General features: G+C 39.5%; 1 protein-coding gene across 3 annotated transcripts in view; it reads right to left on the bottom strand.

The window, feature by feature from the left end:
• grapa (GRB2 related adaptor protein a) overlaps positions 1 to 9,955 on the bottom strand; it is a 33,657-nt gene extending 23,702 nt beyond the window's left edge. The window contains exons 1-4 of one of the 3 annotated variants that reach the window (XM_054759956.1): positions 9,668 to 9,955; positions 3,413 to 3,487; positions 3,024 to 3,121; positions 977 to 1,096 (exon numbers count right to left, since the gene is read on the bottom strand). In XM_054759956.1, the coding sequence (XP_054615931.1) occupies positions 977 to 1,096; positions 3,024 to 3,121; positions 3,413 to 3,487; positions 9,668 to 9,745 (371 nt within the window). In that variant the 5' untranslated portion in view covers positions 9,746 to 9,955. Of the gene's footprint in view, positions 1 to 976; positions 1,097 to 3,023; positions 3,122 to 3,412; positions 3,488 to 4,660; positions 4,868 to 9,667 lie in introns of those variants that run through there. The other 2 variants (XM_054759955.1, XM_054759958.1) reach the window with 2 other exon arrangements.
• Between the last annotated feature and the right edge of the window lie 3,393 nt (positions 9,956 to 13,348).

Genomic DNA, 13,348 nt, shown 5'->3' with positions numbered 1-13,348 from the left:
AACTAACTAAATACATTTTCCCGATAAGAAATAATGTAAATCCAATTATTATAGGGGGCTGACGTCATTGCAGTGCTCCAATGAATGCGTTGCTCAGATGCAATGCATTATAAGAAAATTTTAGTATTTCTTTCCATTTTAAACTCATATTGGTACATGTTTATATTTTTGGCAGGTATACATTTTGAGTGTTAAAGTTGCTGTGTGATGAGTTTAGTGTTATTTGTAAGGTGACACCGTGAGTCAGACTGTTATATTGTTATACTGTTGTATATACTGACCTCCTACGATTTCCAATTGGTGGACAAGCTTGTTGTGAGTGCATTGAGGGCTTGTGATTGGCTCCTGCCAAAGAAAGAGCTACCGTTTCCTCACTGACTCACGAGTGGCACAGTATTTAAACAATTAGTAGTAGTTCTGAAGTAAAGGAGATGTCAAGAGATTAGAATTTAGCTATAAATTAGCCAAACCGCAGTATAAGGGTTCAAAGTTTAAGAAAAATAAAAAAGTAGCGGCTTATACACCGAAATTTATGGTAAATTGTTGACGTGACTGTTCCCAAAGACACAATGTGGCAGCGAGACACCACACGGGCACCACCTTCCTGTTTTTCCGTGAGTTACCTCAATAAGCCAAAATGGAGCCAAAGAAAGTTTCGAGTGCCAGCATTTTCATAAGGAAAGTGCACTCGATTCACTTTAGTGAGTGACTCGAGTCAATAAAAGGAATCGAGTTTACCATCACAAGTTGGCAGCCCTAATGACATCTTACACAAGAAAGTAGCGGGCTAACTAACAAACAATAAACCAACAACCTCAAGTACGTTTTGTTAATTTGACAAATTAGCCTGTACCGAATGCTGGATATCTTTCTAAAGGCTCGTTTTTGACACAGTGGCTGGTGAGCGCATGTTGGAAAATGAAGACAGTTTGTCAATCTTCAGCTCAAGAAGATGTGAAATGAACATTCTCCTTACCTGACTGACATAGAAAATTCCCCAGGAGCACTCTCGCTCTCTCGGACCAAAAACGCTCCACATTCCCTGTGTCTCAGTCGACTTTCCGACACGCCACGAGATATACGACCGGCAAACCACCTGAAGGGTTTGGAAGAAAACAGACAAGAGGAGAACATGAGGGGTTTGGCTGCGTTTTCTGAGTTTTTGGAAGGATCGTTGCAGCTTCATAGAAGATTTGGATACGTATTGACAAGGTCTTTGTAGCCGTGATGGTGAAGGCTATGGTCATTTCAAACCTAACCCTAACATCCTAACCTTAACCAAGGCGTGTCCAAAGTGCGGCCCAGGGGCCATTTGAAGCACGGCGGTTATTTTTTTTATTGGTCCGCGGCATCTTCAAAATGTCGAATTTAACAAGAAAACGAAGAAAAAAAAAACAACAGCAGCAAAAATAAAAAAATAGGCAGTAATTTTACAAGAATAAAGTCAAAAATTAAGAGAAATAAGTTGTACTCTAACGAGAAAATGTTGTAATTTTATGAAAATAATGTTGGAATATTCGGAGGAAAAATAACATCATTCTGGTATGATAAAGTTGAAAGAAAAAAGATGTTATTTTTCATAGCAGTATGAGAAACAAACGAAACAACAAATAAACTTGTAACTTTTGGAAAAAAGTTAGGTGGCGGAAAGGGTTATGTTACAAGAATAAAGTGAAAATATTACGGGAATAAAGTCGTAATTATGGCAAGAAATTGACAAGAAGTAAATTCAAATAGTGAAATAGTTGGGGGAAAATAGCAGAGATGGAAAAACAGCCGTAATTTTACAAAAATAAAGTCAAAATATTAAAAGAAAAAAGTTGTACTCCATTGAGAATAAACTCTTAATATTATGAGAGAAAATGATGTCATTTTAGTAGCATAGAGTTGAAATATTAAAGAAAAAAATTTTGTTTTTTAAAAGTCATAATAGTATCATAAACAAACCAAAATAAAGGAAAATTAGGTCGGGGCAAAAGTTCTAATATTATGGGAATAAAGTCCAAATAGTATGTGAATAAAGTCATTTTACAAAAAAAACATATCAAGATTATTTAAGAAAAAAGTTGAAATCTTGGAGGGAAAAAAACAACAGCAAAAATGGGAAAAAAAAGAGCAAAGACTGAAGTTCATACTAATGCTTTTTTAAAATTTATATCACAAAGCTGAGATGCAGTTTTTTCTTCAAATATGCAGTATGTAACTTCTTAGCATAATTATATACCGGTATGTCAGTTTACAAAATACCAGGTGGACCCTTGCATCAGTGTGTGGCCCTCCATGGACACCCTTTCCCTAACCCTTCTCCAAATATCACAGGACTCTGCTGTCGAACATATCAAAAGTTGAGTTAAAAAAGTAAAACCTTCTATTTTTTAAGTTATTTTAAAACCACGCTACTAAAAATGTACACACGTTGTAAGTTGTCAGCTGTAAAGCACAGTACCACATCATTCGTTTCAGTCTACACTCGTTAGTTTTGCTTAGGAAGCCATGTTGGAATACACATTTCTGTTCTAAAGAACAGACAATAAAGTTCTAAAAAAAAAAAAAAAAAAAAAAAGGCAGTTTTGACCACTTCCTACCCCAAAACCTCACTCTGCAACAACATTTGATGAAGCAAAGCAGACATCACAAATGAGCTTTCCTTCTCACGAACGCCCATCAATGTTCTTCAACAAGACAGAGCTGCTGTAATGTTGTCATATTAGCATCTGTCTATGCTAAACATGGGAGCCCAGCTGGTGTGCGACCAAGTGATGGGATTGCGGCGTGTACCAGCAACGCGACTGTTAACGATTACATAAGGCAGCGTATGAGTAGGACGAGGGTGCTGGAGTGCAGATGCCCAAACCAGAGCAGGAGATGCCTGGAGCTGCGCACACACGCACACACGCACACACACACACACACACACACACTGATGAGCTGTTAAGATAGACTACTGCTGGATGTGTGAAATCTGTTTAGCTGCTTTACTGATGCATTGTGTTGTGTGTGTGTGTGTGTGTGTGTGTACTCACGCATGTGGCCGCAGGTTGATGTAGTTTTTGGGCACGAAGCCTTTTCTGTTGTGGAGCTCAGCTGTGTACCAGTTGGGATCATCCTCCATGTTGGTGATCTAGACACACACACAGATGAAATATCTGGCCTTTATAGTGTTCACTCAGGCTATTTATTAATATCGGGTAGCATAAAAGACGATGCCTCATAAAAGTCTTTTATTAGACTATTTATACTTCTAAGCTCAGTTCTTGTAGTTTCATTCCAATTGAATAAGTGCCGTTGACCTTCAGTTCTTTTGACGCCGGGAAGGAGTTTTCACATCAACGTTTCAGCATCAGCTCGTATGTGATATGTGATACATGGGAAAAAAAACATGGTGCTGCAGATCTTGCTATAGCTCACGTACTGTATCTGTCGTCAACGAACAAATGGAATCAGAGCCTTTAGCTCGACAGCAGGGGTGTCCGCCGAGGGCCACACACTGGAAAATTAAAGGATACAAGGGGCCACTTTAATGTTTTGTAGATATGCTAAGAAGTTATGCATGTTTAAAATTAAAAAAAACAAAACAATGCATCTTAGCACAAACTTCAGTCTTTGTCCATTTTTGCAGGTGTTTTTTAAAGTTTCTAAATAATTTCAACTGTCTAGGAGGAGGAGATCACCCCTTCCCTCGCATATGCGGCTTCCTATAATAACCAACATTTTAGCATGAATAGTCAGACATTTTCTCCAGAAGCTGTCTGTTCAGGTTGTCACTGATTTGTCTCCTTGCATGAAAGTTTTATCAAATTGCACCTCTTATTATTCTCAAAGAACTTGTCTTGTCTCGTGTCTATTTTGGAGCCAACAGCAGATTTTCCCTTGGGTGAAAATGTGTCAAAACATGCACCCCTACTGTAATGCCTGAGCTAGTCTTTTTCTGACAAATACACCTTTAAATGTCTTTAGTGTCTTTAAAAATGTCTTTAAATGTAAAACCCAAAGTTTAAATATTATTTGTAAGTGCAATACTTAAACTAAATTAAAATAAAAATAGAATGATCCTGATTTAATAATCATGATATCCCAATACAATCTGCTTCACTATACTTAATATACTGTGCTGAATGGCTGGGAGGAGTCACATGCTTTTTTTGCCTACACAGCGTAGGTGTGCAGTGTCTGACTATTCTTGCTATTATTGTTTTGGGGGATTTTTGACAAGCCACAGCAAAAAAAAAAAAAAAAAAAAAAGCACAGAGATGCTCTAAGCTTCATGGAAGAGCTTCGATACTTTACTCTTTGACTTTACATCCCGAGCATCCTCTATGATTAATCACTGAAAGTGAAATGTTTCCCCATTCTGTAGATCAATCTCAGCCCTGATGGGGGAAACTGCACGTGTGAAAAGTCTGTCAAAAAGTTGCTCTTTCCGCCTTTGGCAAGCCCATTTCACGCACCAGTTATTTTAATGCAACTTTAGATATGCATTCATACGGAAGTGTTGCATACTGCTGATTGATGTACCGCCCCCAGCATTGCTTTCAATCAAATTCCAGCATCTGATCTCATGCCATGAACACATTTTATTAATTCATTTCATTTTTTCCAATGAGCGTATGCACTTGCGAGAACATTTGAAAAAAATTCATTATCACACCAGTGCCCTCACCAGGCTTGCATTTTGTCCACTGAACACGCCCGTACGCCTCGCCGCTATCCAGGCAGCAACCCGCAAGCCCAGCGCCCAAAACCCGGCCAGAGGTACACTAGTACGCCGGCTCTCCTCGTACACCGGCTCGCCCCCCCGCCCTAGCAAAAAGGTCGAGTGAGAGAGGGATGGAGTGACGGAGCGCTGCAGCATTGTGCCTGCACACACAACAGTAATTACTGCACGTTAATAGGGCTCAAAATCTGCCTTTGCTACCTCAAAGTTAAGGCCCAAATATAACACCAGAGATGTGTACTTCCAAAAAAATCTTTGAGCCGCGATGACGCCGCTCGTTAAGGGTTGACTGTTGTAGCACTTTGACCAGCCCCCTCTCCTCAGTCTGCATCGCTCGCCTGCTACACTGAGCCAACAAGCTCCTGGTTTGCTCATGGTGCCGACGGCACAAGCCCAACCCCGACCAAGATCCACAAAAGCAAGTTTGTATGGGTGCTCAAAGTGCGGCTCTGGGACGGCTGCGGCATGTGGCTCATTTGTCATTGCATCACTGCAGAATAAAAAAAAAATGTAAAAAACAAGAAAAATTATTTAAAAAATACAGCAAAAGGCTGCATACAGTATATATACTGTATATACACATTGTTGGAGGGGAGGGGATAGAGCTTGCGCAGGTTCATGGCCGAGACCAGGGATCTTCGTCTCGAAAAGGTTGGTGACCACTGCTCTAGTTTTTAATTGAATACTGGGAATGATTATTTTAACGACTATTTTCCATCCATCCATCCATCCATCTTCTATGCCACTTGTCCTACCAGGGTCGCGAGGGTATGCTGGCGCCTATCCCAGTTGACTTTGGGCGAGAGGCGGGATACACCCTGGACTGGTCACCAGCCAATCGCAGGGTAATGACAATTTTGTTGAGACAAAATGTATAAAACAAATATGGCACTTTTTCTATAACTCACATCACTTATTGCAGTACAGTGCAACCTTGGTTAGCGTCATTAAGCCGTTCCAGAAGGTCCGACTCCAACCGAAACGTACCCTAACCACATCAAGGTTTTCCATAAGAAATCATGTAAATCCAATTAATCCGTTCCAGAAATCCAAAAATGTTAACACAATACACTTTTTTATCCATCCTTCCATGCATCCTTTTTCTATGCCGCTTGTCCTCATTAGGATCGCGGCTAGGATCGGTATTGGTTGATATCGGTGTCGGTAATGAAGCGCTGGACAATATCAAGATATCGGTAAGAAGTCAGTATTGAGCAGCTCTAGTTGCCAGTTGTTTTAACCCAAAATAAAAAACACACCGGACTCAGTCTTACAAGATCATACGGAAATTATTCAAAGTGAAGATTATTTTAGGTGTGGGAAAATTGGGTCAGTTAATAATAGCTTGTTGGAGCGAAATCATAAACCCCAGCAGGGATTTTATTTCACTTGCTGCCAGAGATCTACCTCACAACAAAAGCAAAGTTCCACTTTCATTTTTTACTATTTGGAGCAACATCGACTCTTATTTTTGGGCCTTTGTGTCCGAATTGGCCATTTTTTTTTCCTGCTTTAACCAAGCTATTTTGAAATTGGAATATACTCCATTGCTACCTGACTAATGCACTGCCACACTGCACACCAGGACATGGACTAACAAACTCGCTTGGGCTCAGCTACAAAAGCTTTTTGGACGTAGTACAAGGACGGTGACAACAAGCACAGTGTAGCAAAACAATTAGCTCAAATATATGCAATAAATGTGAAAAATCATTTAGATTTATTTGAGTCTGAAACAAAGCTATTTCAAATGAAGTGTTTATCTAATGACTCCCGATATTATTACATAATTATCACCATAATTGTCTTGTTTTTTGTTCACCAAAAAACTGGTGGATAACTTGCTTTGAAATCAGTTCAAGCAGATATTTCAAGCAGCTCTTGTACAGTTTATCTAAAAAAGGGTTTCAATAGCAAACATATTCTTAGGATATCATCTTGCAATAAAGCAGATATATTATGCACTTATTTCACAGATTAAGATGGTTGTTTAAATAACCTGTGAAATAACTTTTAAGAAATAACAGCACACTTAAACCCTCTACGAACAGCCCTGTTCAGAGCAGCCAGTTTTTGGAGGGGCTGTCCGGTGTCATGTGAATTATCACGTGTGACAAATGTGCATCCAACAGCACTGCCGCTCTGCTTAACCTTTGGCTTTGACCTGACACTGGTTCTTGCGAAAAAGATGGATTGTCGGATTATTAAAGGTCGGATTGTTACGTCAATCTGCAGGAAATCAGACGCAAACTGACAACGTGAACGACACATTTTCCGATGTAGTAAAACACTTGGTTTTGGTTACGCGTACTTCCATGAAATATATGTAAAACTTTGCCGTAATATGTCCCCTTTAAATAATATTGAGAACTGCAACATACATGCAGTACAATGTTTCTCTCCAAATCGTAAGAGCAAAAAACATATAGCATGAAAGATGAAGCGTGGTATTGACACGCATTATTTCCAGGCTTATAATTATTTGGCGGGCCACCTTAAATGATACGGCAACACCTGTGATCTCAGCAACTCACTAAATGCTGGTACCATTTTGTTACAGGAAACATGCCACCATGCCTCAAGACGTGCATCAAACTTGGATGCCGATGACACAACACAAACGCCAGGGTTGGAAGAAGTTTGCTTACCAAGGGCTAGAATGACTTACAGTTTAACAAGTTATAATTGCGCACACTGGGGAAGTAGTGCATCACGTTAAGGCCTGCGCGATGCACCGACATCATATCAGACTGAATGTCTCCTAACCTTTGACATAGCTCATAACATAACCCTTAACTCATAACATTGACAGCTAAAAGAAAATACCTTTGAATAGAACTGATTGCATGCAATATAACATAAGCATTCTTTTTTTTTTCATTACATTCACGTCATTTTGTCAAGTTTTTTTCTTATTAGGCCTTCCTGAAGTGATTAATCACAGGCCATTTGCTTAAAGTACCCATATAGACAAACAACCATTCACGCTCATATTCATACCTATGGACAATTTAGACTTGCCAATTACGATTGACTTAACAATATATTTATTACCATGGTTGTTATAAGAAGTAGTAGCAGTAGTGTAAAAAATGTTTTACAGCTCTCACAGAGCTAAATAGGGGTACAATCCCTTGTTTGTCGCTGTTAATTGGTTCCAGAGCCGACCGTATTAATAAATTGAATATTTTTGTAGTTGGAGCAGAGAAACTCTGTTTACGACCTTCTAAATACAGTCTTTAACATTATGAAAGCCCTCTAGACATTAAATAACACCTCTATAGTCACTTATTCACTCGTATTACCCCATAAAGTTAACATTATAAGAGAAAATAAGTCATTTACGACATAAATAAACCTGTGCTTGTGTGCTTGCTGCAAATGTGTTCCGGGGCTAGCTAAGGGAGATGAGTTGGAGGCGGATAGGTTTGCAGAGTTGAGTTTTAGCTTGGCGTGGGTTACGGCCAGCAACAGTAGCCATTGTTAGGTTTTACTGTGCCTGTTGTGAGATCATTCAAACCTCTACTAAAAGCCTGTAGTTCCATCGATGCGAGTCTCAACCAACATTACAGACACCTAGTGATCAGTGTACAATACTACATATTATCTTTGAATGCGTCTATGAGTGCCCTATATTTGTATTTTAGTTCGTTTAGCCATTTTTATGCTTGGAAATGCTTAATTTAGGCATAAAGACATACAATTTGCTTAAATATGCATTTTTTAAAACTAATAATAGTCCAGCATGATTTAATATATTATATATTTTTGAAAAACCGTGATGGAGTGAAACCAAAATTCGAAGCGCGAAGTGTCAAACGATTACAGTACTGATTATTTGAAACACCTCAAGTATAATTTACTGCAGTGCCTTGTCACTGCAAGCCACAAGCCAGCATGAGGAGGTGAGCATTACAGGTGGCCCTCTGCTTATAAACGACTTCAGCTTCTACGAATGTTATGCAGGTTGAGTTTTTTAGTGTAAGTGGGAAATTATATTTAAATTATACCTAAATTAGCACCAAAGTCACTCACACTGTACACACAGAACACATGAAGGACATGTAAGTGCAGTAATAAAAAGATGAAATTCACTATTTAAAATGCTGTGGTTGTCTTGCACACATTCGAAGGGGCGTTGCAAGTGAGGGAGAGACAGGCTTTTGGGGGCATTATGCTGTTTTGTTATCACTGTCCATTGAAGAGATCCTTTCACGTGGTCATGGATACTGTCTTTGAGCGTCTTGCAGCCAAAGATGATTTATTCATGATGTGTAATTTCACGTCACTTTCCTTTTCTTTGGCGCACTGCCACCAGTGAGACATAATGTAGGTAAAAAGTTAACCACTGAAAAGAGCAAAACTGATGTACGTATTCTTTTGCCGCATGGACATAACTGGTGCTCTTTTTCCTTTTGTACTGTGCTATTAATAATTGACCGAAATGCATTCGTAACCGCAAAACGTTGCAAAACGAGGACCACCTGTATTATCTTTATGTAGGCAGTACCGCTCTTGTATCGGACGTCCTCAGAATTTAAAGCGATACCTAATGAAGTGGCATGTGAGTGGTTTACTGACACTAATACACACGATGTGTCATCTTGATTGGTTGCCCTGTGCCCGCTTTCCTGCTGATTTGAAATCTAGCGGCTTGATCTGCTCTGGTCCATTCCAATTGTGTGAGCCCTGAACAGCTGGCAACATGTTCCAAGTCTAGAAAGAAGCGCTCGGCATTGTGATGTTTACAGCTCATGACTTTGAGGAGCAATTTTCTGCCACAATAATCCCCAGCTGTGCGGGAAATGCACTTAGATTCGTCCTCTTTTACAAGAATGAGTACAACAAAAAGCACAATTTCAAAACAGAAATGCCACATTTATGCCCTATTCAACAACCTAATCAGGTTGTATGCAAACGCATAAAAAGTGAATGTTTTTTTGTGTGCCTTACCTTGAGTAAATCTCCTTTGTTGAAACTGAGTTCGTCACCCTCAGTGGCACGAAACGTGTATAGCGCCACTGCTTCCATGCTGAAAACCCCCCAGTGCACACTTACACACTCTCACACACACACACACACACACACACTCTCAAATACTTCCACTAATGTTCCAGAATGAATGGGGATTTAAAAAGAGAAACTTAAAAAGGATGATCTGAAAGATAGAAAGAGGATAGGGAGCCTGGTGAAAGAGTGAGAGCTCAGAGGGAGGAAAACCACAACTGGCTGCTGCTCAGCAACACACTGCCATGAGTAACAGAGAGAGAGAGAGAGAGAGAGAGGCTGCACACAGGGCAAGAGAGTGGGAGGCACTTCCTGTGTGTGTGCATTTCTCTCATCCTGCGCATCTTGAGGTGGAAAGCAAAACTTTGAAGGGTGTTTCGTCTTGCAAGTACTAGGTAGCGCCAAAGAAATCTGGCAGCACATCATGCGTGTTTGTTTGTCCAAACACATGACGAGTGGGCAGTTTATGCAAACGGCACCGTGCGCTCTGACAACAACAAGGCAGTGGATGGTTAATATTTTCAGTCCTCAAAAATGCAAAAGCCAGACATGTATATCCTGCTAACATCCGGTTATCCAGGTACAACAATGAGAATTATTGTCAAACACGACATAAAAGTCCAACTTAATTCCACAATTATAGCATGTGGGGGACAAAGGATGATGGGACTGTAACACCTTTTATTCTGGAGCTTCTATCACTTCTAGCACTTCTATTGTGGCTCAAATGACACTAAGAAAAATAATCATTCCTTTTTTTTAAAAAAAAAAGTGAAAAAAATCGGAGATCATGGAAAAAGTGGCGACCCACTTTTAAGCCACATGAAGCAAATGTATTTTTTTTTAAGATCAGCTTTGTCATCTTTTGAAACACTAATACACATAATTACAAATTATGCATAAATTAAAAATAAATATTGTATAACTAATATAATAAAATATATAATAAATAATAACACTGTATATACTAAATCATAAAAGTATAATAAAATGGGTATTACAAAATTAAAAATCAAAATTGCTGTGAATAAGACCACAAAAGCAAAGACTTCACTTATAACTGTGCAGTGATTATATGCCAAGGAGGAAGTTTGGAAAGAAAACAAAACAGGAGCAAAAACAACAACAAAGCAAACAAAAAAAAAAACCTCACACACATTCAGCCCTCCCCATATCGCTAGCAAGCAACACACAGCACAAAATTAAGTAGTGTGCTCCCACAATAGACCAACCAGCAGTCCAGGAAGTCCAGATTTGATCCAAGAGGGTAACTATGCTACTGTAATTTCTGGCGTATAAGACTGCACTGGTGTTCAAGCCGCACCCACTAAGTTTAGAGAGAAAAAACGATTTGTACATATATATAAGCTTCACCAGGCTATAAGCCGCACATGTCCATGTCATAAATACACATACTGTGGAGCACATGAGTCCATGAGGACCAGGTAGCTCTTTATTTGACAAGAGCCAATCGTGAGCTATGAGAAAACTCAATATGAGCTTCTCAACCCATCGGAAATCGCAGGTCATCACTCAATATAACAGTCTGACTCACGGTGTCATCTTAGATAGAAGGCTAAAATCATCACACAGCAACTTAATACTCAAAAGGTATACCTAAGAAATATACAAGACATGTACCAATATGAGTTTAAAATAAAAAAACTATTTTATCTTCACACAATAGTGCATTTCCTCCCAGCATGGCTGCCATGGTGAGCTCAGGGAGCTCATCAGCTCCCTCTGGTGTACACTCTGGAGCGGGGATAGCCACCTGCCATGGCCAGGCGAGGTGCATTGTAGGCAGACACATGCTCTGAGAACGGCACTTCATAAAGTTTAATTTAAAAAAAAAGGCATTTGTTGCTCCCATGCTGGTCTACCAGTTAGACGCGCCGCAAAGTCAAAGCAGTATAAGCGATTCAACTGGAAGAGAAGCTGGTTGAAAAACAAGCGCACCGCAGTAAGATAATGCCTGAGTTTTCCTTTGCCAGTGTGGTTAAAGTATCTGCTCATGTAAGATCCTTAAGGTGCACGGTCCTTAATTTGCTCCCTTGAGATAACTTACTTTGCGATAGACCGCTACACAAAAATGCTTCAATCGTCCTGAATATTTCATAATAGCAGTCGAGAGCCAGCAACGTATGTCTGCCATCCTGTCAATAAGTGAGATGTACTGCATGCATGTGTGGGTCGTAGTAGGTTGAGCGGGCTGATGGTCAATCGCAGCATGCCTCACTTTCAGAGCTAAATATACTCTTGCATGAAGACCCCGGGAGTTGTTACGGAAGTGCACTTTAAATATTTGAAGGGACATTTCTCAAGATCAGAGCAAAGCAATGCAAAGTATTCTCACAGGCATTTTTAAAGGATGTCAGGCCGAATGTTCAGCGTCCACGATGGGTCGTTCATCCGTCAGTTGGAGCAACGATGAGTCCTGTTACAACTAAATTCATACATAGCGCACATATATAAGTAGCAACTATGTACGTAACGGGTCCGTATGGTTTGTGTTAGGCAGGGGTAAGTACTGTATATAAAATAGGCTGCGGAAAAAGTTGAAATAGTTAGAAAATAAAAATTTAAAAGGCAATAGTAGAAATGAAAAAAAAAACAGTTTTAATTATACAATAATAAAGTCAAAATATTAAGAGATTTAAGTCGTATTCTGACAAGACAAATAGTCGTAATTTTATAAGAATAAACTTGTAATATTATGAGGAAAACATATTGTAGCATACAATTGAAATATTAAAGAAAATACAGTACATGTTTTTTTAAAACTCGTACTATTGTGAGAAACAAATAAAATAGTGGAGACACCACGGTCGCGATCGACGCAATGGGCACCCCTGCTATGCAGTATTAGTAGTATACACCACTGCAAATTGCAACTACACTCCCAAGAATGTTGCCCAGGGAGTCAGTCACATGATTTGTTTTGTCTTAGTTTTATGCCCTTTTTCCCGGGCTTGGACATATCCAATGTTTTGGAGCATGCCACCAATCGAACCCACATCATCCGCACGAATGGCCACAGCATGTACCATTACACCGCTAGTGCTAATGATTAGCAATGAATGCATCTCCGATAGATTAACACGTATTGTATTAAAGCTCACCAGTTTGCGCGGGTGTACAGTACAGGTGTTCACGAGCACAGCACTTCATGAAGCAGTCGCTTCATTGCGCTCAACCTTGTTCAAATAAAAAGCAGAACACGCCTGACCTCTATTGGTGAAAAGTGGCAACGCAAGATTACAGAACTCCATCCGGTAGAAGCTGATGTTTGAAAGAGTTCACTTCAAGTTCACCACTGTGCAGCGGTGTCCAAAACGCGGCCGCCGGTTACGTTTTTGTTGTATATTGTGGAAATAAAATTTAACAGTAAATAAACAAGTAAAATAAAATATGAATAATATGTGTAACTTTTTACAACATTTAAATATATACAGTTTGGAGGCCCCCGCTATAGTGTAATCAGTGTTATGAATACATGGATGAAACATGCTGTGGTCACTTTTTAAATGCTTATGTGAATCGCATGACATTTTTAAGCTGAAGATGTCAAAAGTATTCTCAATTTAAGCTATGAACAGCCGCATATGTCACACTCGATAAAAACTT

Source organism: Dunckerocampus dactyliophorus, chromosome 18, assembly GCF_027744805.1.
Source record: "Dunckerocampus dactyliophorus isolate RoL2022-P2 chromosome 18, RoL_Ddac_1.1, whole genome shotgun sequence".
In the NCBI taxonomy this organism is placed as follows: Eukaryota; Metazoa; Chordata; class Actinopteri; order Syngnathiformes; family Syngnathidae; genus Dunckerocampus; species Dunckerocampus dactyliophorus.
The sequence above is the reverse complement of the archived record's forward strand: the minus strand, read 5'-3'. Positions and strand labels throughout refer to the sequence as shown.